The sequence below is a fragment of the Heterocephalus glaber genome, unplaced genomic scaffold (genome assembly GCF_053883595.1).
Source record: "Heterocephalus glaber isolate CG9 unplaced genomic scaffold, H.glaber_assembly_v1.0 deba00001472, whole genome shotgun sequence".
Classification (NCBI taxonomy): Eukaryota; Metazoa; Chordata; class Mammalia; order Rodentia; family Bathyergidae; genus Heterocephalus; species Heterocephalus glaber.
In genome coordinates this window covers 34,552,410-34,573,528 of record NW_028258315.1, presented here as the reverse complement: position 1 = coordinate 34,573,528, position 21,119 = coordinate 34,552,410, and the positions used below count along the sequence as shown (strand labels likewise).

The 21,119-nt window shown below is 36.8% G+C and overlaps 1 protein-coding gene and 1 non-coding gene across 7 annotated transcripts in view; both read left to right on the top strand.

Moving 5' to 3' along the window:
* Positions 1-21,119, top strand: part of Dip2c (DIP2 acetate--CoA ligase C (putative)) — a 436,072-nt gene that overhangs the window by 295,490 nt on the left and 119,463 nt on the right. For all 6 annotated transcript variants that reach the window (XM_013075790.3, XM_004854585.3, XM_004854586.3 and 3 more), the window contains 4 exons: positions 6,312-6,446; positions 8,189-8,308; positions 9,440-9,637; positions 14,837-14,928. In XM_013075790.3, coding sequence (XP_012931244.1) covers positions 6,312-6,446; positions 8,189-8,308; positions 9,440-9,637; positions 14,837-14,928 — 545 coding nt within the window. The remainder of the gene's footprint in view (positions 1-6,311; positions 6,447-8,188; positions 8,309-9,439; positions 9,638-14,836; positions 14,929-21,119) is intronic.
* LOC147826313 (U6 spliceosomal RNA) lies at positions 20,302-20,408 on the top strand. The gene has a single exon (XR_015439631.1). It is a non-coding gene; the product is annotated as a U6 spliceosomal RNA (small nuclear RNA).

Genomic DNA, 21,119 nt, shown 5'->3' with positions numbered 1-21,119 from the left:
AAGGAGAAAGCATTGTATCTTCTCCATTCATACAAGGCATTCTTGCTGGAAGTATGGAGTACATGTCTTTAATCTGTTGAGAAGTTTCTGTTCTACTTCTAGTCTCCTGATAGCTTTTACCAGGAACAGCTGTAGAATTTAGTCCAATACTTTTTCTCCAACTAGTGACAGGATCATATGGCTTTTTCCTTTCCTCTGTTAAAATGATGACTTTTGGGGATGGATCTTCCAATGCTGAACCAACACTGCCATCCCTATAACAAAACCACTTTCTACATCCTGCCAGATCTGACTTCTAAGAGTTTGTTTTGTTAAACAAATTTCTATCTATGTTCATACTTTTTTCTTCTATTATCTTTATCCAATTTTCAGATTAGCACAATGTTGATTTCCTAAAATGAGGGGAGAAGTGTTCCTTCTTTTTTATGCTTTAATTGTTTGATATAATTTATCAGTTAAAATATTTATGAGCCTGCTGTTGTCGTATATGTAGGTTTTCAAGCTAGGAATATACTTTCTTTAATAGGTGCTATTCAAATTTCATATTTCCTCTAGAGTTAGCTTCATTAATTTGTCTTCCAAGGTACTTCTTAGAAGTTGACAAATTTATTTCAAAACAGATTTTTTTTTTTTTTTGAGAAAACTGAGTAGGATGGAGAGGGAAAGAGAATGAAAATGAACCAAAGGAAACTTGGAAATCATGAGATAGCCTTTTCCAAAAATGCTCTATTTGTTCTCAGAACAGTTTGTGCTTGCTGTGGGTCTTCTGGATAAGGCCCAGTCAGCATTTCATAATGAAATTTAGGCAGCTAAGTCAGACTCTACTGAAAACAAAGCAAGAGGAGCCTCATAGTCCATGATGCAGTCCCCTTGGTAAGGAAGCATGAGAATTTGCTCTTCAGGTCCTGCTCTACCTACAAAAACCCCCTCAAAACAGATTTTTGAAATATGCTTTCTATATCCTTTTAAATCCTGTAAAATCTGTTCTAATGTGTCCTAGATCTTGATAATGTAATTTTAAAAATGTATAATTGATATTGTGTAACAGGAAGAAAAGGTCTAAAGGAACAGGGGAAGTGGGAGGGGTAGGGGAAAGGAAAGAAGGGAAAAGAAAAATATGAGAAAAGGAAAAAAATGGAAACAGGGTCTTTGCGAATAGGGAAGGGTGGGAGGGGTGAAGGGAGGGGAAGGGAAGGGGGCAAAAAAAAAGAACCAAGATACATCATGTAAAGGTACAAGTTCTCAATGATGAGTGTAACTGTATTTTATACTGAAAATGTACCAATAAACTTAATGGGAAAAAAAATAAAGAAAAAAATTAAAATCTCAACATCTTCTGTCACAGCCTCCAAAGATCTTTGGGCTGCGTGTGCTTTACAGTAACTGGAACCTTTCATCATGAACTTGACTTTGTAGAAATAAAATCAAGGAGCTGTTAAAAAGTGAAGTGTTTTGTTCCAGTATTAGAATATACTTCCTTAGATTTGTTACATCTTCATGGGATTTTCATTGAATAAATGTAAGGGAAAGAACAATTCAAGGTCTGAGAAAGTGAGATAGTGTGTAAGCCAACCTTGGCTCTCTCAAGAGCTCTAAGAGAAATGTTTAAGTGTAGAGCCATGACGGCCTTTTCTAGCCATCTCTCGGTTTTAGTGTAGAGACAATTTGTCTGCAAGTTTTAAAAGCAACTATGAATCACTATTAGCAGTATAAGACACACACACACACACACACACACACACACACAGATGAATTTTTAACAGAAGACAAGATTAAACTGAGAGTATTGGTCTGTTCCTGAATGATTAGTAAAAAAGTAACACATTTGCTTGGATATAACTGATGTGTCATTTTTGAATTGGTTTAGACACCAATTAGAGCATTTCCATAAGAGCCAGAAGAAGGAGACTCCACTGTAGTGAGACTAAAGAGAAAGGAAACTTTTGTCTTATGATAAATTATCAATAAAGACAGCATCTGGATCACCAGCAGCAGGAGGTTTGAGGACAGAGTTGGATGTGCTGACATCACAAATGATGGCCCCTTCCTTTCTGTACCATTCTGAACTTCTTTGACCGTGAATCTTCTTCTGTCTAGATCTGTCTGATGCAGGCATGTTTATTAAGGGGAGGATTTACACTTGATAGAAAGGAGGTTTTCCCAGCTTGTGCTCACATACATCTGGTGGATTACTTGGGTCTTAGTTCCTCTGCAGCTTTGTAGTCTCTTACATTCCAAGAGGTGAACCAATGGGCTGTCGTGGTCAGGACACCCAAGCAGTCTGAATTGAGAAGTAGGCAAATTCTGCCTTGCCGCTCCACTTACCTCCACATCTCACCTCTGTGTACAGGCACAGTCTTTAACCTGCCAGGAATCTGGCAGGCATGGTGGTCTCATGGGTCTACCTCATTGGCACCCCCTTTGCAGGTGGGCACATATTTCTTCTTTGCTGTCTGTGAATGGAAGTGATTGAGTTAACCTAGGAGACCAGGGATTGGGCGTTCCTAATGTATAACACGTTAGGTTCCTTTAAGAGCATTATTCACTACCCGTTGTCAATTAGTGGACTGCAAGCACATTGCTTTCTATATATTAAAGCCAGATTTTCCACATTTCTCTCTTCATTTAGAATTTATTTAGGGACTGAAAAAATAATTAGCATGGCTTATAAGTAGGGTCTATCACCATTGATCACTTGGGAATTCCAGTTATACAGTTAAAATTAAAGAGTGCTGCTCTTCAGCTGGTATTAGAACCAGAGCATTTTATCTCTACTTGTCTAGTATTCATTAATGTATTTATTTATGTGTTCACACTTTTAATCATTCCTCTGACGTTTGTTGACTATAGATATGGTCTGGCTGTGTTGTAGCTTTAACATCTAAGGAGGACATTCTATCACTGTACCCAGCAGGGAGCTGGACTGAGGAGAGACCTTCAGGAGCAGGCGATGAGGAAAGGATCAAGTCAAGGCAACCAGAGGTTTATTCAGGGGTCTTTAACAGGGAAGCCAGCCAGTGCCTTGAAATTGGTTATGGCAGGGAAGAAACAGGGGCAGATCAAGTTGCCCTGAGCAGTGAAAACCTCTAAGTGGTAAGCGTGTCAGGGTGAGGTGAGAGCTCCTGGTATGGATGGAGTTGGAAAACTTGTAGATACTGTCATAAAAATGGTTGCTGACTTTGCCCTCTAACCTCTGTCATACTCTTCCATATTCTGAAGGCGCCCCTGTCAACTGCTGAGAGTCATAGTGGTGCCAGAGTAGCGGAAACCCTCTGGGGAAGCTCTCAGGTTGTTGCGGGAAGCAGAGATAAAGATCTTGGAGCAAACTAGGGGCCGGATTCACAGTGGAGGTAACCTCTGCTGAGGGATTGAAGGATGGCCACCATTTTCCTCTTACTTTTAAAAGCCCCATGAAATTGATCTGAAGAGCATTGAGCAATCTTGCTCAGAACATACAAACCCCCTGTCCTGGGTGTCCTTAATCTCCAAAAGGTTCCTGTTGCATGCAGACTTCCTTCGCTTTGTGCCTGGAGCTGAAGAGTGTTTGAGACCTTGGAAAAGCTTGAACCTGCTCTTTCAACCTCAGCCCACTGTTTCTTACTCCTCCACAAGTCTTTCAGTAGCATTATGTTATGTACAAGATGATTTAAGATACTCTTCAAAAGATAGGTAGCCCACTTTATACTCACATTTGTGATCTCTATCAAAATAGGCATAGTATATCTCTACAGTGGCAGAATTACTCTGCCCTCTTGGCAGAAGCCAGCTGCTGGGTTTATCATCCTACAGTGTTGGCATATGCAAGGAGTTTGAAAAGGAGAGGGAGGCAAGGTGACATATAAATTAATTTGGAAAACACTTTGAAGTCATCCAGCTGTCACTGTTCCTATTTTTTAAAATCACCAGATGTATTGGAATCATAATTTTCCTCAGCTTTGAAGTGGAAAAGCTACCCGCCACAAAGTGTGATTGGATGTCCCCAATGAAGCAATGTGTTTAAGTACAGCATAGCTTGAGTCAGAATATAGGGAGCTTACATTTTAGGTGGCCAGTTGCAAAATTTGTGCCTCATATATTAGCATCTATTGTGGTTTCACTTGAAATATGCAGCCTCAGAATGTGCACTACTTGGCTGTCTGGAGATGGAGTTCTAGAGAATTAGATCATTTGGAAATGTGAACTGAAGGCTGTTTGCCAGAAATACAGATGGGGTGTGATAAGGAGGATAGAGTCTGAAATGTTGGAAGCAACTTTTGAAGGATGCTCTTCTTCCATCTCCCACTTATCACAGACCTGCCTGGTGGAACAACCTGCCCTGTGTTCCTGTGTCTCAGATGGGCACCATCCGGTTCCTCTCACAGGAACTGCCTCAGGCACTCCTCTGGGTTGGATCTAAGAAGTTGTCTTCAGGCTGTACATTAGTCTGTGTGGCTATCATAACAAAATACCACAGTCTGCGCAGCTTATACAGCAGACAGCCATGTTCTCACAGCTCTGGAGGCTGGAAAGTCTGAAGCTAGGTGTTGGCAGAGTTGATTGCTCAGAGACCTTTCTCCATGGGTTGTAGGTGGCCATTGTCTTAGGGTCTTCATACGGCCTGTTCCTGTGTGACTGTGACCCAGGTCACACTGGTTCCCACTGGGTCTTACTGGGTCATAGTTCACCCTAACAGATTCTTTTTTGCATTAATTACTTTAAAAAGTCTCTGCCTCCGAATATGCAGTCACATTCTGAGGTTCCAGGTGTTGGAGCTTTAACCTGTCAATTTGGGGGAATAAAATTCAGCTCAGAAAGTGGAGACCCTTGGGAAAGAGATGTGCTAAACAGTGTGTTAGTACTTTACGGAAACATTCCAGGGTCCAGACGCATTGCAATCTGGGCATATAGTCTCTTCATCTACAACATGTATGTGTAACTGATGATGGTAAAGTTGAAGTGCTTTTGTGTCTTTTTATTTGCTGAATTCCTGCTCTATGGGTGGGTATAAGGTAGACACTATTATCTCCACTTTCCAGAACAGGAATCAAAAGAATGGGGAGTTGGTTAAGGAACTGGTCCAGGTGGCTCAGCCCTGTACATATTCCTTCATACCTTCTAGATCCAAATACCTAGAACCATGTAACCCAGAAGTGCTTCAGTAAGATTGGGCTGGGTTAGTCACCCTGGGTTGCTACATTTGAAACTTAGCTAGCAGTGCCAGCTGCCCCTTCCTATTTATGAGTCCTTCTTATAAAGAATTGTATAATGTATGCAAGCTCATTTCTGTAGGCAGTTGATCCTCCTTCACAGATTCTGTATTTGTAAATTTGCCTACTTGCTAGCATTTATTTGTAAACCCCAGGACAATACTCAGATTTTGCAATCATTCAGACATGCATAGAGCCCCAAAAAGTTTGTTGCCTGAGGCTCATATTCTCAACTGAGTTCTAAGGAGGCAACCTTGGTCTTCTTTCTTCAGTGCTGACTATAAACCAGTGTCTTTTTCATGGCTTATCTTTTTTTCTCTATCACATTTTTTACTTTTTTGTTGGTGGTTTGACTGTATAAGGGGACTGCTAAGTGTAGCACTGAAATGGACAGAGATGAAAGTCTTTTCAATAAGAATGCCATGTTCAATAGCACAAAATTGTCATGCTTCTGACACATTGAATGATAGAAGTTGCTCCTGTATCAGAAGTTTCTATTTAATAATCGATGAATCAAAATACTAGTTTTGATATATCACCCTTTATCACAGACTGTTTTAGGGGGTTTTCCTGTGTTAACTCATTTAATACTGCATTTAATCCACCCAACTGCCCTCAAGCATTGTAACTATTGTTCTCATTTGATGGATAAGTAAACTGAGGCACAGAGAGGTTAAGATACTTCTTGAGATCTCTAGGAATTTGCAGAGCCAGAATTTAAATCTCAGGCTCTCTGGTGTCAAAACTTGTCCTCTTTACTGCTTCTGTTCTCAGACAAGCAAAACTATGCTCTTCTGTGAACAAACACAAAGCTCTTAATATCTTATCTGTCAACTATTTCAGAACATTATTTTAGTTAAAATTTTAGTGCTTCACTGAGGTGACTTCTGCTGCAGAATTATATCTGAAGTTCTACTTGACTTTGTTTCATTGGGGACTATATATATTATCTTAAAGACCATTATTGTATAGAGATTTTTTGTGGCCTGGTTTTGATGGTTTGTGAAAGAATGAATGTGTGTTTGTCAGATCTCTTCTTAGGCAGCGTCATTTTTGAGGCCCTTGTTTAGCCTACAGAATAATTATCAAAACCACCAGAAAACCTCCTCATGTCCTTCTTTGCAGAAAACCATTCTGCACCTCCTGATGTAACCACGTACACCTCAGAGCACTCAATACAAGTGGAGAGGCCACAGGGCTCGACGACATCCCGGACAGCACCAAAGTATGGCAATGCTGAGCTTATGGAGACGGGGGATGGTATGTCTCTTGGTAGTTCTTTCTGCTGGTATACTTTTCTGTGCCTGTGATTGGATGTGTTTCTTCTAGATATACCACGGATTTATTGAATCTAACTTATCAGAATCTTTATAAACCTCCCATAGAACCTCCTTCATTAGCACACAGGCACAAGAAATGCAAATTTTCTCAGTTATCAAGAGCTATTCCTTATGGGAAAAATGTAAATTTTGCAGAAATTCAGTCATGCTAAGAAAAATAAAGATTTGATGTTTTTGCTAATAAATAGCTAATGTCCGAACAATTAAGAGTACATGTGTTAAGTTGATTGGTTACCTAAAAGAATAAGATGAAGTTAAATGTAAAGGTAGTACCTTAGACTTTTTGTCCAGGCTAGACAAAAATTTGAGAAAACACACAGTGGAAGTCTTCCCTCTATTCTTCATGGGGTGTTGTGATTACTGTGGGTATTTCTATTACCCAATGTGAAGCAGCAAGACTGGGTGTGACCTTTCTTCTGTATTCTTCTTTGCTTAAGTTTCAGTCTTGCCCAGAGCCATAAAGTTAGAACAAAATTCAGCAATAAAATTAAATGATTTTTGTTTTTGAAAGATGAACAAAATGTTTTTGAGGTGCCATCCATCTCACTTGAGTTAATGTTGTGGTATCTGTGTGATTCACAATTAAATAGGAAGACTTGGTCCCAGTCTCACAGACAACATGCCTTCTTCAGCCCAAAGCCCTAAAGTAACTAGTTTGCGAGCTATTTAATTAATACAAGTGAAATCACTCCAGTTTCCAGTGTGATTTTTTTTTTTTTCCTTGAATGCTTTTCAGTTTGCTTTAGAACTCTGACAGGTCGTTGTTGTTCTTGTCATCAGTTAATAATTCTATCAACATTGAAATCAGGCAAATTCTGCATTGTACAAAGTCCACCAAGAAAATGTATACACACTTCGGGAAAAGAAAAACTTGTATGCATATTTTATTACTAAATTTATTGAGACACTGGTGATAAGATTAATACAAGTTACCTTTGGCCTCTACTATTACAAGAAGTACTCAAAGCAGTGGCCATTAGCTTCCAGGCATTTATTAGTGCGGTGAACTGCTGCTTGGGTAACCTTGGTCATTGAGATTGCTGCACATGCATTTTCACTTTCTTTTCTAAAGGCCAGCAGTATAGTGGGTTTTCTATAATATACGACATCCTCTAGGGTTCCCCATATGAGGGTAACACCATCTGTTAAAAAAAATGTACTATTTTTCTTTTCCTAAAATGTGTGTACTTTTATTTGGTGGGCTCTGTATATTGCATAGTTCGGTGTTTCTCAACATGAGATGCCCCCATATCACAATCACATGGGAGCACTTGCTGATACAGATTCTGGGCCCCACCCAATATGTAATCAATCAGAAACTCTGGGGTGGTCTAGGAAAGATTTGTCTATTCTAATCTAAACTTGAGAACCTCTGTCCTTCTTGTGAAATGATCTTTGATTCATCTAAACCAAATTAAGTTGGGATACTTAATGGAAAAATAGTATGTTTAAATATTGAGAATTCTGTATGGTATATTTTTATATAGCTTCAAACTACAGAATTTTTAATGTCTCAATTTTGATTATACCCATATAATATTTTTGAGACTGCCTGTTTAAATTATTTGGTTCTTAGAAATTTTTCCTTGAGTTCTGTTCTATTCCAAAATTTACTTGTTTCAACTGTGATAGTTCATTTACTCCATGGTTCCTATCTTTCAGGAGTGCCTGTAAGTAGCCGGGTATCAGCAAAAATTCAGCAGCTTGTCAATACCCTCAAACGACCTAAACGACCCCCATTACGAGAGTTCTTTGTTGACGACTTTGAAGAATTGTTAGAAGGTAAAAGAACCCTTTCCTACTGCTGTTTCTTTTAGATTTCCCTATGGTTCCATAAAAAGTGATTTTTTTTCCCTACAAGGCTATTTTGTTTACGAGCAATAACTGACCTTCATTGGTTGATAGAAATCTAGAAAAGAGACTATAATTTTGTTCTAAAATGGGTACCTGAAAGGTTCACCAAGCCCTATACAAAGCTCAAAACTGATTGCTTCCCTCAGTAGAATGTGATTTTGTTCTGTGAGCCTGGCCTTCTTTTAAGGTTGTTATAAGGTTTTAGAAATGCAAAATTAAATTATACAAAACCTTCGCTCACAACAATGCAGCTTTCTCTGAACAAGTTTGTGAAGAGGCTATGGAAAAAAGATGGAAGGTGAGTCTGTACCCATCTTCCTGCTCTGAGGAGCATGTGCTGGTTCCTGGCCCTGGAATGCTTGTGAGCCTTTTAACATGGGCACATTGAAGTTGAAACAGAATAGAATATTTGCTTTTGTACCATACTCAAAGTCCTTGTTTTCTTGTTTGTTAAACGGCAAGTGAGTGTAACTGATTTTTCTGGCTAGGACCAGAAATAGATCATGAAGTATGAGAGAGAAACTTTTTCTAGAAATGGAAGAAATACTGTAATTTCAGTTTCTCATCTATTTAAACAAAAAGACATGGAAGATTATTCTCTGTTATGATGCATTTATTTTAGTTTTATTCTGGAAAAGATTTGTTCCATGGTCTTGTTATTTAGAGTCGTTGTAGCAAATTTATATTAACATCTCAGTAATTAAGAGCAAAACATAAATTATCAAGATTTGAGCTTTTAGAGTCTGAATTACTGTATGTTAACAACTAAAATTTTATACATATTTAAATGCTATACTCAAGCCATATAGTTTTGCCTCTTGTCACTTTGCACATGTGCTTATGTCCAGCTAAGCCCTCTATCCCATATTGCCTTGGAAATGTTAAGACTTGTTTCCATTACATCCATGAGGGTAATGTATGATCCCTTTAGAAGAGAATGCTTTCTGTCTGTTAATAAATTTATTCCCTGAAGTATGAATATCTTAGCGTCTTTATAAAAGTAATCATACTAATGTAGTTATATTTTTTAAAAATCCTTTTGTATTCCAATGTATTTAGTTCAACAGCCGGACCCAAACCAACCAAAGCCAGAGGGAGCCCAAATGCTGGCCATGCGTGGGGAGCAGCTAGGGGTTGTCACGAATTGGCCACCCTCCTTAGAAGCGGCACTTCAGCGGTGGGGGACCATTTCCCCAAAGGCCCCCTGCCTGACCACCATGGATACAAATGGAAAACCCCTATATATCCTTACCTATGGTAATTCTATAAGGTTTATTCATCTCTGATTTTGCTTGTTCTTATATATGACCTCTACTGAATGTGCAGAAGGTAAATTTCTTTTGGGGTGGCTAATTTATGTTGGTCTTGCCTTATATGTTTCTGATACAGAAATAGATGGCATCTCAAGGAATATTTGAAGAAAATTATTTAGTGTTAGTATTAAAAATTACTTAATTTTTAAAATTTGAAAGCAGAAATTGATGCTTAAAGCAGTAATCATAACTCTGAGATGTTAGATATTACCTCTTGAGTGTCTATGTGATTTTGTTGAGTACTCTGAACATGGATTGGTAGAACACACACACACACACACACACACGCACACATACACACACAGAGAGGTATGTGGTTAGACCATAATTCTGAAAGACACAATATCAAATGCTGTTATCCCAAATGTTGAAATCAAAAGGACAAAATCCCTAGGGACTAAACCTTAAAAGTTCAAAATCCCAAAAATGTAATTCCGGGAAAAGTATTTTTGGTTGTTTTTGGATTTTTGTTTTGTTTTGTTTTGTTTTTTTGTTTTTTAACATACAAATCCATTCCCATTTTTTTTTTGTCTCTCTTGCATAGTGCTTGCGTGCTGTCCCGCACCCCTTTTATTTGTCCAATGCAAGGATTTCAGTATTTGGAATTTTTATCTTTCAGGATTGTGATCTTTTGAGATTTTAGATTTTTATGGATGTTGATCTTTTGAGCTAATGACATCAAGATTATGTCTTTCAAAACTATGAGTGGCATCATTTTGGCAAATACCACTCAGAAGGAACAGAATCTCTGCAGTACTTTTTCAGAAAGCCAGAGAAGCACCTTTCCCCTGGTTCTTCATTTGGTAAAATTAATGCAGTCCGTAAACTTTTTCCCAGTAGTTAGGTGTACCAGAGAGCTGTCTTTATTTTGTCCAGCAGATAAGAGGCCATGCCAAAAGCAGATTCAGGGTTTTTTTTCACAAGGCCTGCTTCAGTGTTGCAAAGAAACAAGAAAAATAAATAAAAGACCAAATGTGTTTGCATATGTGAGGTGAGATGGCCTTTTTTTTTTAACTTCTGGTTTTGTTTTTATATCTAAACTACTCTTCTAATTGTAAGTAGAAAAGATACAGAGCCAAGTGTTATGTTAACTCCTGCAACCTACTTGTAAGTAGAGCCCATTGTCTTGGAGGTGGGGCTCCTGGAGGCATCGCTGTAGTCCTGTACATTACAAGGACCAAAATAGGATTTTTGTTTAGGAGCATGTTAAATTTTAGGAACATATGTTTCATAGCCCAATTGCTTTTGTGGCTTCATTGGATAATTTTAAATGAATGGATAATGTGGCCCACAATCAGGCATAAGCTTGATTTATTCCTTTTTTCAATTATATTCGTGAAAATACATTTTACTCAGTCAAAGATAGAAGACTTTTCTGTGTGACCCTCCTGTCTGACCAAATTTAGCTATAGAGTTAATTATGTACTTGTAATTGCTGCTTTTTGACAGTTGATCACTGCAAGGCTCTCCAGCTCACTCTGTCTCTGTCTCTGTCTCTGTCTCTGTCTCTCTCTCAATCTCTCTCTCTCTCTCTCTCTCTCTCTCTCTCTCTCTCTTTCTCTCTCTGTGCCTGCCTGGCTGTCTCCCCCCTCTGTGGGAAAATTCTGGGCCAGCATGAGCACATGCATTATTAGCACATGCATTCATCCTAAGAACCAACAAGCATTCACCAAGGTGGATCAAGCAGGTACTATTCACTGATATGGAACTGAAGGCTTGGGAAGGCAAAGATGAATAAAACACAGCTCTCAGTGGACTTATAATCTAGACTGAAAGAAGTTCTGCTCTTCTGATGGGCTGTTGAACAGAGTAGTGCTTGCTTTCTTCCCTTTTTTGCAAGGTTAAGATAAATTTCAGGTATAAGACACAAAGTGAGAATTACATATGAAATTTTGGATTCATCTAAGCCTCATACCTGCAATCATTGATGGCTAATGTAGAAATCAATTTTATTTTATTGTATTTTAATCTTCTATATTAGTTATATATTGCTAGTCCGTCTTACTTTTTACTTGTTAAAGGGCTACAAGAAAGTAATGCATTTCCAGATAAGGATTATAGCTTATCAGGACATAAGATGAGTATTGCTGGTACAATACTATACCAAAGTGTTATTTATGTAGAAACATTAAACTAGATAAAGCAATGATTGAACATTGCAGAAGAGTCAGAAAAAAATGTTCATTGAATTGGAATTGTTCTAATGCTGAATAACTGTACTGTTTAAATGCCTGAAGTTTACCCTCAAACACAACATTTTGGTTCTGCCAAGTCATAGGGAAACAGAATTCCCAGATGAGAGGCTTAAGATCTTTAATAGAAAAAACAGATGAAAAATGAAAGTCATCAATAAACTTATGACAAATTTTATACTTGTGTCTTCCACTTACCCGTGAAAATAGCCTAGTAAAGACTATTCATGAAATTCATAATCTTAATAAAAATAAACTGTGCTATACAGTTAACTTCTCTTTATAATGCCTTACCTAGAAGAAACTTTAAAATGTCTTCTGTCTCCTCTTAGTTTTTAGTATCTCTAAATTTATTTTGTTTTTCTACCAAGCAAATGCTCATGCTTGTCTTCTCATCTTTCCTTGTTTCTTTTCTTGACTTTTACTCCAGATGTTTCAGGTAATGTAGATACCTGAACTAGAAAAGCACTGGGTTTTCTGCAACCTTTTTCATATTTTGTGTACTTAATGACATATCTTCTCTAGCTCCCACTGCAATTTTATGGCCTTTGTGTTCCATAGTAGCTCTGAGTCCCTCCCCTTTTACCCACCTACCCCACCTACCCCACCTGCCCCACCTGCCCCAACCACTGTGTGGTTGCCTGTTCCTCATTCAAATCCACATGAAGTTAAAATTCATGTGTAGTAAAATAATGCTTCATCCTTTTCACATATTTGGAATTTTTTTTTTTTTGGTGGCAGTCCTGGGAATGGAACCCAAGTCTTTTTTTTTTTTATGGTACGGGGGATCGAACTCGGGTCCTTGCGCTTGCTCAGCAGGCAGCAAAACCACTGAGCTAAATCCCCGGCCCCCTTTTCACATATTTATCAGTAAGTAACTGTTACATCTTCTCTAATCAACAGCTTAACTCATTGTCTTTTGTCTGTGAAAAATGCAAGGTGTAAAATATTAAGTACATTTCAAGAATTTTGCAAAAGGTTTGTGTTTATTTTAGTCTTTAATGACTATTGAAACTACAATTCTGTTGTGTAAATTTATGATACTGACTTTAAGATTCTTAGCTGGGAATTAAGTTGAAACTTGGATAAACTGTAGTGGTGCTAATTGATGTAATTGGTTTATTCATTTATAACACATTGAATTTTTTCAGTTACAATGAATTCTAATTCTTGAACTTTAATAGTTCCTTAACATTGTTCACATTAAAGAAATCTGAATGCACAAAATATTTAGGGGAAAAAGTCACTCTGAGTTATTTCTAATGGGCTGATGACTGTTTATAAGGGGAAAAACTCAAAACACTAAATGAATTTGAAGGAGCCAATCTTGAGAACTGTAGTATTGAGATGAAGATTTAAAAATGGTGGGAGAGACATGAATAAAGGCTTACATCGAGTAATTAAGCATTCAGGAATCATGCTAAAATGCTTAACATAATTTTGAGCTGTGTTGAAGTTTGCTTGTGTCATTAATGAAACCAAGAAACATTGTATACATACTACAAACCAGAATTTGTCTTTGGAATTGGAGCAAACAAAACATTGCCTTTGCTCTCTGATAATGGGGAGATAAATTGATAAACCCTGTCCTTGGTAAACAGTAACAACACTAATTTAGATAGCTGTAATTCCAATATTAATTAGGAAAAATTCAAGATTTTCAAAATTCAACCAAAAAAGTTCTTTATTTTACTTTTTGCATTACAGTAGGAAAATATTAAAAATAAAATTGTTCTTTATTATATTCTTGCATTAACATAACATCTAACACCTTGACTACTTCTGAAAAATTCTTAGCATCTGAGTCTCTGAGAGTAGATTATAAAAGGCTTTTGTGTTCAAGAACGCCTTTCCGATTGTACAGTCATTTTTATTCCATCTCCAACTGTTCACCATCACCTGGATAATGCTGAAGAATCTGGCAGGGGCACAAGGTCAAGAATTGAAAATAGGCAAGTCCTTTAGAGCTTGCTTTTTTCTAAAGCTCTTTAAAACTTTTAGGAAAAAAGCTTTAAAGCTTTTAAAAGTTTTGTTTTTAATACTACTTTGTGATAATTTTTTCAGGAGTTCAAAACTTAAAGATAATTCAAAATGCATACCATTATCTTTAAACCCATGGATTCCTCTTTCATAGCTCCAAGATCCTTGGCTTAGGTAAATTTGAAGTTGAGAAACTTCGGCCTTGGAGAAGACATGGAATTGAGTTTTTTGAATGACCTATCAGAGCTATTTTTATGCTCATTATAATTATATAAGACAGGGCCCATTAATGAAAGATACATGTCGTTGGGTACAAAAAAAATCAGTGTTGCTATTGTGTTGGCTCTCGCGTAGCTTACTCCCTGGAAATATTCCTTATAACATCTATAATGAAAAGTCTCTGGTTTTCCTATACAGACTTTACACGCCAAGTGGAATTTTTGCTTGGTTAGGACCTCATTGAGATATTCAGATTTCTCTTGATGAGTCAGAATTGTTGGTGCTTATTCCTCATCTTGATTCCAGGAACTTAAAATCAGTGGGTAAACTTTATCTCTGAGAGAGGAGTCTGAAGACCTTGCCCTGTTCCTCTGGCTGTATACTGGTAACTAATAAGATAAGAGCCTTGGGACCACACAGCCTGTCAGCAGGTTACACAAAAGGCAGAAGATGGCCAACATTGGGTTTTTATTTATTATTTGCTTTCTGTCTCTCCTGAAGTTTTGTTTTTAAAACCTCTAATGCTTTTCTGCTTTTATTTCCAGTTTCTAGTCTTGCCAAGCTGTTGCCCTTTTTTGTGACAGTCCCTTCTTAATTACTTGCAGACCCCATGTAGTGGAAGCAGAATGTATCCATATACATTAGACTTTCAGATGGAGAATACTCCTGAGATAAGTTTAATGTGCACATTTGAACAGAACTGAAAATGCATGTGTAAATGGTAATTATGTTTTTATACTTTGTTTTGATAGGTAAACTATGGACAAGAAGTATGAAGGTTGCTTACAACATTCTGCATAAATTAGGTACAAAGCAAGAACCTATGGTGCGGCCTGGAGACAGGGTATGTGCAGTTTAAATTATTAGATCTGTAAATTGTTGCCTTCTGTAGGAAATACACCTTCTGATTTAAAATCCCAATGTTCAGCCCATTCTCCTACTATTACTATGTAAAGCTTTCTTCATGTTTACTAAGAACCAGGAACAACTACATTACAAAATGTCATTTAATCTTCACAACAGCTGGGTGAGTCATGTAGTTTTTCTTTGATCTTATGCACAAGGCCCTTCAGCCTAGAGAGGGTAAGTATCTTACCAGGTGAAGGTACATGGCCAGCATTCATACCCATTCTGTCAGCCTTTGTCACCCATGTTGTTAATCACTGTCATATGCAGTCTCCTAATTTGAAAGGTGCTTGTATCACTGACCAGGGCAGGCAGGATAATTATATTCAAAATGTGTTTTACATTAGTGAGACAGACAATCCTGGATCAAACCATCACTACAGTTTTTTCCCCCCAGTGTTAAATTTCTTAATATAAGCTCTTGCCTTCCATTGGAACACACATTTTCATTTTATTCTAATAGCAACCAGGCAGTAACAGAGGACAGGTACTAGATTTTCATTCCAATGTTATACTTGAGCAAAACTTTACATCCCAATTTAGATGTGGAACTTTGTATAGAATCAAGTTTTCTTGCCTTTAAATATACTGCCTTTTTTTCCCTACATATTGCTAGGTAATTTAGATGCCTAGATACACCTTAGGACTGCTGATAAATTATATAAAAACATTATATAGGATGCCAGAACTCAACAAGAATGTGAGCTTTGCTTTGCTTAAGAGATGTTGTAAATACATCAGCCTGTTATGGAAGTTTTCAAAAAATTGCTACAGCTTCAGAATATTGTGGTGGCTTATGCTTCTTTCCAATTTTTTATTGAATAAATTTAGTCTCTTAACTTTCAAAAGTTTTAGGTGTAATACTTTCCAATTATAAAATTTACTACAAAGCTATGATTATCACAGTAGTGTAGTACTAGCCTAAAAACAGACATAGAGACTAGTGGAACAGAATAGAGAAAACAGAAAATCAAATTACTTCAACAGGATACTGAAATATTCAATGAGAAAAGAAGTCTTTTCAACAAGCAGGATTCAGAAAATAGAATGTCCTCATGTATATGAGTGAAGTGGACCCTTACTTAACACCATTTAAAAAAATCTCAAATGGACCAGATATCTAAAATATAAAGGCTAAAATGACACAATGCTCAGAAGAAAATAGAGAAAAACATCATGATGTTGGATTTGGCCATGATGATTTGGATAAGACACCAAAGGCAAAGACAACAAAAGAAACAATAAATTGTATTTGCTCAAAATTAAAAACTTTTTTGTACCAAAAGGCATTATCTAGAGAACAAAAAAGGCAACCTGCAAAATGGGAGAAAATGTTTGCAAATCACATTAACATTCAGAATATATAAAGAAGTCCTACAACTGAACCACACTGGAAACAATTCCAGTTTTAAAAAATGGGCAAAAGACTTGAATAGATATTTTTCTAAAGAAAACTTAAAAATGACTGTAAGCAAATGAAAATATGCTCATCATTTCTGATTTGAGAATTCCAAATCAAAATCACAGTAAAATATCACTTCATATAAGAAGAATGGATCTTCCGAGTTTGATCCCCGGTACCAAAAAAAAAAAAGAATGTATCTTTACAGAACACAAAAAGTAGCAAGCGTTAGGAAAGATGTGAGAATTTCTTACATGGAATCCTAGTCCACTGCTGGTGGGAAGGTGGAAGATAGTGGTTACTCACAAAATTATGTATGGAATTACCACTTGATCCACCAATTCCATTTTGGGGTATAGAGTGAAAATAATTGAACATTTATAGCTAAATGGATGCATATCGAGGCCATACTCTTAAGTGAAATAAATATGACACACGTTTAAAATCTGAATAGTTTCTCTAGTATGAGAAACTGAAAGTGTAAATAAGGATTAAAATGATTAAAATGAATAATTGATAATTTTAAATAGGAAAAGGTCCAAAGGTGTAGGGGTGGTAGGAGGGGAAGGGGAAAGGAAAGAAGGATAAGGAAAAATAATGAGAAAAGAAAAAAAAATGGAAACAAAATCTATGTAAATAGGGAAGGGTGGAGGGGGTGAAGGGCGCACAGGTAATGGGGAAAAAAATAAGAACTAAGATATATCATGTACAGGTACAAACACCCAATGATGAATGTAAACGTATTGTATACCTAAAATGTACCAATAAAAGAGTTTTTTTAAAAAACAAAATAATTGAAAGAAGGTCTCAAACAGATATTTGTATATCTCTGTTCATAGCAGCATTATTAAGTGAAAAAATGGAAGGAACCTTAATGGCTATTGACAGATGAGTGGGTTAACCAACTGTGGTACCTACATTCAATGGGATATCATTTAGCTTTTAAAAAAATAGAATTTCCTTTCCATATGCTATATGGATGAACCTTGAAGACATTAAGTTAAGGGGAATAAGCCAGGCACAAAAATACAAGTACTATATTATTCTGTTTAAATGACGTTGATTCTTGGTGACAGAAAATGGAGATTGCCATGGGCTGGAGGAGGAGGAATGGAAGTTACTGTTTAATGCAGTTTCAATTTGGAAAGGTAGGAAGGTTCTTAAGGTGGATGCTGTTGATGAACCTACAATAGTGTGATTGTACTTAATGCCATTCAACTGTACACTTAAATTGGATAAAATCATAAATTTTAGCACAAATTTTGCATATATTTTAGCACAAAAAGTTGATTGTAATTTAATATTGCCCTTATCTGTACTTGGTTCACAATCTCAGCGATTTTTTAAGTTTCTGTCCAATAATAATTACAGTGTAAGTCCTCTGTGTTCAGCTAAGATGTTAGTGGGGTAATGGAGGCACAATTTTGATAGGACAAGGTATGTAAACTGATTATTTGTTTGGCGTGAGTGAGCTACTTTTGAAAACTTTAAAGACTCCGTGTGGATAGTATCTGGCAAATGTGCACAAGTCATTATTATAGAAGCATGTGAGTTACAGAAATCAAGTGATATAAACCTCCTCTTCTAATGAACAGGTTTCTTTATGCCCTTTGAAAACCAATTTCCAATAAAATATTTTCCTCATAATAATGAGCATTAAGTCTTCAGCATAAAAAGTATAAGCACTTTTCCTGTGGTTTACTGCTAACACAGTGTGGAGAATACCTTGTTGGACTTCAAAAAGACATTATAATGCCTCCATTGAATGGTATTTTGTAGTGGGAGACATGGAAAAAGGATGCATCACACATGAAGTCTGCCTTTAAGTCTGCCTGTTATACTGCTTTTCAGTATAAAAAAATATAATAAAAACACATTGATAATTAACTTTTGTATAAACTGGAAGGTAATCAAGTACCATACCACACACCTGTAATCACAGGTATTTGGGAGGCTGAGGCAGGAGGATGAGTTCAAGACCAGCCTGGACAACATAGTTGAGACACTTGTCTCCAAAAATATGTAAGTAAAAAATTGAAAGTGATACAGGTTCTCCCCCTAAAATGAAAGATATAATTGAATTATTGGAGGAGAAAAAGGTTCTTTTCATTTTGGGGCATATATAGGATCACAGAAGCCTTCTCAGGCAGAAAAAAGTAAATTTGTACCAGGAATAGTGTGAAGAGAGGCTCAAAAGGGAAGGTCCGTGGTGTGCAAAGGGAAGAAAAGGGCATTCATTTAGATAGTAGAGTTTGGTATACAGTGTCTTGGAAGGAAAGTTTAGGAATAAAATGGGAATCAATTTGATGTTAAAGGCTTGCACACATTCAGGAGTGTGGGCTTTTGTCTCCTGATTTCTTGATGTCTGTGTGCTCTGGATAATTAGCTATACTAAAATAGCAAAGGAATACATACAGAATGGAATGAAAAGAAACTTTTTAAAGAAAAGAAGCATTTTTATGGTTTACGACTACAACAGGATCTGACTGATTCAGATGTTAGAGGAAAACTTAATAAAAGTGATATTAAAAGATAATAAAGGGCCGTGGATTTAGCTCAGTGGTTTCACTGCCTGCCTCGCAAGCACAAGGACCTGAGTTCGATCCCTGGTACCAAAAGAAAAAACAATAAACATAATAAAAATTAATTTTGATTCTGAAAGATCCTTTAGGTATTTGACCTTTTTCTATCCATTGCTTTTGTTGACAGCATGCAATAGTGTACAATTTTACATTCTGTGTTTTTTCACTATACTCTGTAACATGACATTTAATCATATTTCAGTACAACTCTGCAAAGTTCTAAAATACAGCCCCATCAGCATGATATTTTAAATAGTGATAAACTGGAGGGATTCTAAATTCTGGACGAAATCAATCTTCCTCTGAGCAGATGCTCTGATTACTGGAACAGGAGCCAGACCTGAATCACTTCTCTGGAAAGGATTGATCCACAGGCTGGCTCTGGGAATGTCACTTACTCCTTTGTCTCCTTTGTCTGCCCTTGATGAGGACTTCAGCTCTAGAATTAGTTTCCTGCGAAGACTAACAAGCTTGTGTTTAACTGTCCCTTTGTGAGTGGGTACAAGCATCAGTTCTGGTTGAAACTTTGTCTTGTGGATTTTCTGCTGTGGTTTGTTTGGTCAGCTTCGTCGAGCCTTTTGGTCTCCTTTCAGGGGAAGAAGTCATACAGCAGTGGTAACCTGCCAACTTTTAATTGAATGTTGTTTCTTCGTCATATCACAATATGAAAAACATGATGTCAGCACTCAGTCAAAGGGAGGCAGAACACTTGTAGCTAACACAAACCTCAAAGAGTTTTTAAAAGTCCTTGACTGTGGTTTGTATGCATAAATAAATCTTTTTATTCCTTCTCTAAACTTTCTAGTTGATAAAAACTGCAAGAAGGCCATATGGAAATAACATCATCATATAATTCCCAACTTGATTTGCTTTCATTTCCTTCAGCTATTCTAGATTGCTCACTTGCCAGCATGACCAAATTTAAGATACAGCCCACTTCCTTCTCAGCTGCCATTTCAATCCTTGTGTGCTACCTCCTTGCTTAGATATTGAGATAAAGTAGAATGCCTTATCAGTTTGTACTAAAATTAATAACTTCTGATTAGAACATCTTAAAGTAAATAATTGGAATTCCAAAATTAGGTAGTGCAAAAATGATACATGGGTGCTAAATCAAGGGATTTATGTGTCTATGAAAACTTGTAACTTAATTGTCCAGAAAGGAGAATAATACTAATGGCTACGGCAACATATGAGAGGAACTTCTGTTGAAATAAACACAGTGGGAATCAAGAAATAGTCTACTAAAACTGTATGACAAAGGAAGCTTTACTAACTCCCAAGAATAGAGAGCTTTACTTAAGATGGTGCATTGGGGTAAAGTTGAGTGCTTGCTTCTGCAGCACATATACTAAAATTGGAACGATACAGAGAAGATTAGCATGGCCCCTGTGCAAGGATGACATGCAAATTCATGAAGCGTTCCATATTTTTTTTTTAAAAGAGCAAGTTGAACATACTTTAAATTAGCTACACTCCAAATACAGTCATGAGCCACCTGACAATGTTTCAGTCAATAACAGCCTGTGTAAATGACAGTGATCTCATAAGAGATCTACTGCCCAGTAGAGTTGTAGCCATCTTAATCTGTTATAAGTGTTTTCTGTGATGTTTTTGTAATGGTGAAATTGCCTAACAACAAATTTCTCAGAATGCATGACTGTACTAAAATTAAGTCCAGGTTAATTTAAAAGTTATGGGGAAATTGGATGAAATAAATGTAAAAAGGAATGCTGTCAAACATTAAAAATTCATTCAAATAATAAGGAACATACCAAAACACTAACAGATAGGTAAGGGTAATGAAAAACTGATTACATGGAAAAATGATCATCACTATACAGTACTCTTAAAGACTATTAGGAAATATTGAGAAATCATATCCATTATTTCTTATCAATATTATTTGCTGGTAATGTATATTATCCATACTTGTAAGACTCCATGATTATTCTGAAATTGGTTAAACTCGACAGAGGGTGGCTGGCTGAAAGCCATGTGTAGGTAGTTACTCATTGAAAATTTGCAGCAGTAGGTGACTAGAATCTGTGCACGTGCAAGATTAGTTAACTGTTATTGCTGCAGCTATCAGGACTAATAACCTTTAATGCTACTAGTAGTTTACACAGGTATGTGCAGTGTGTC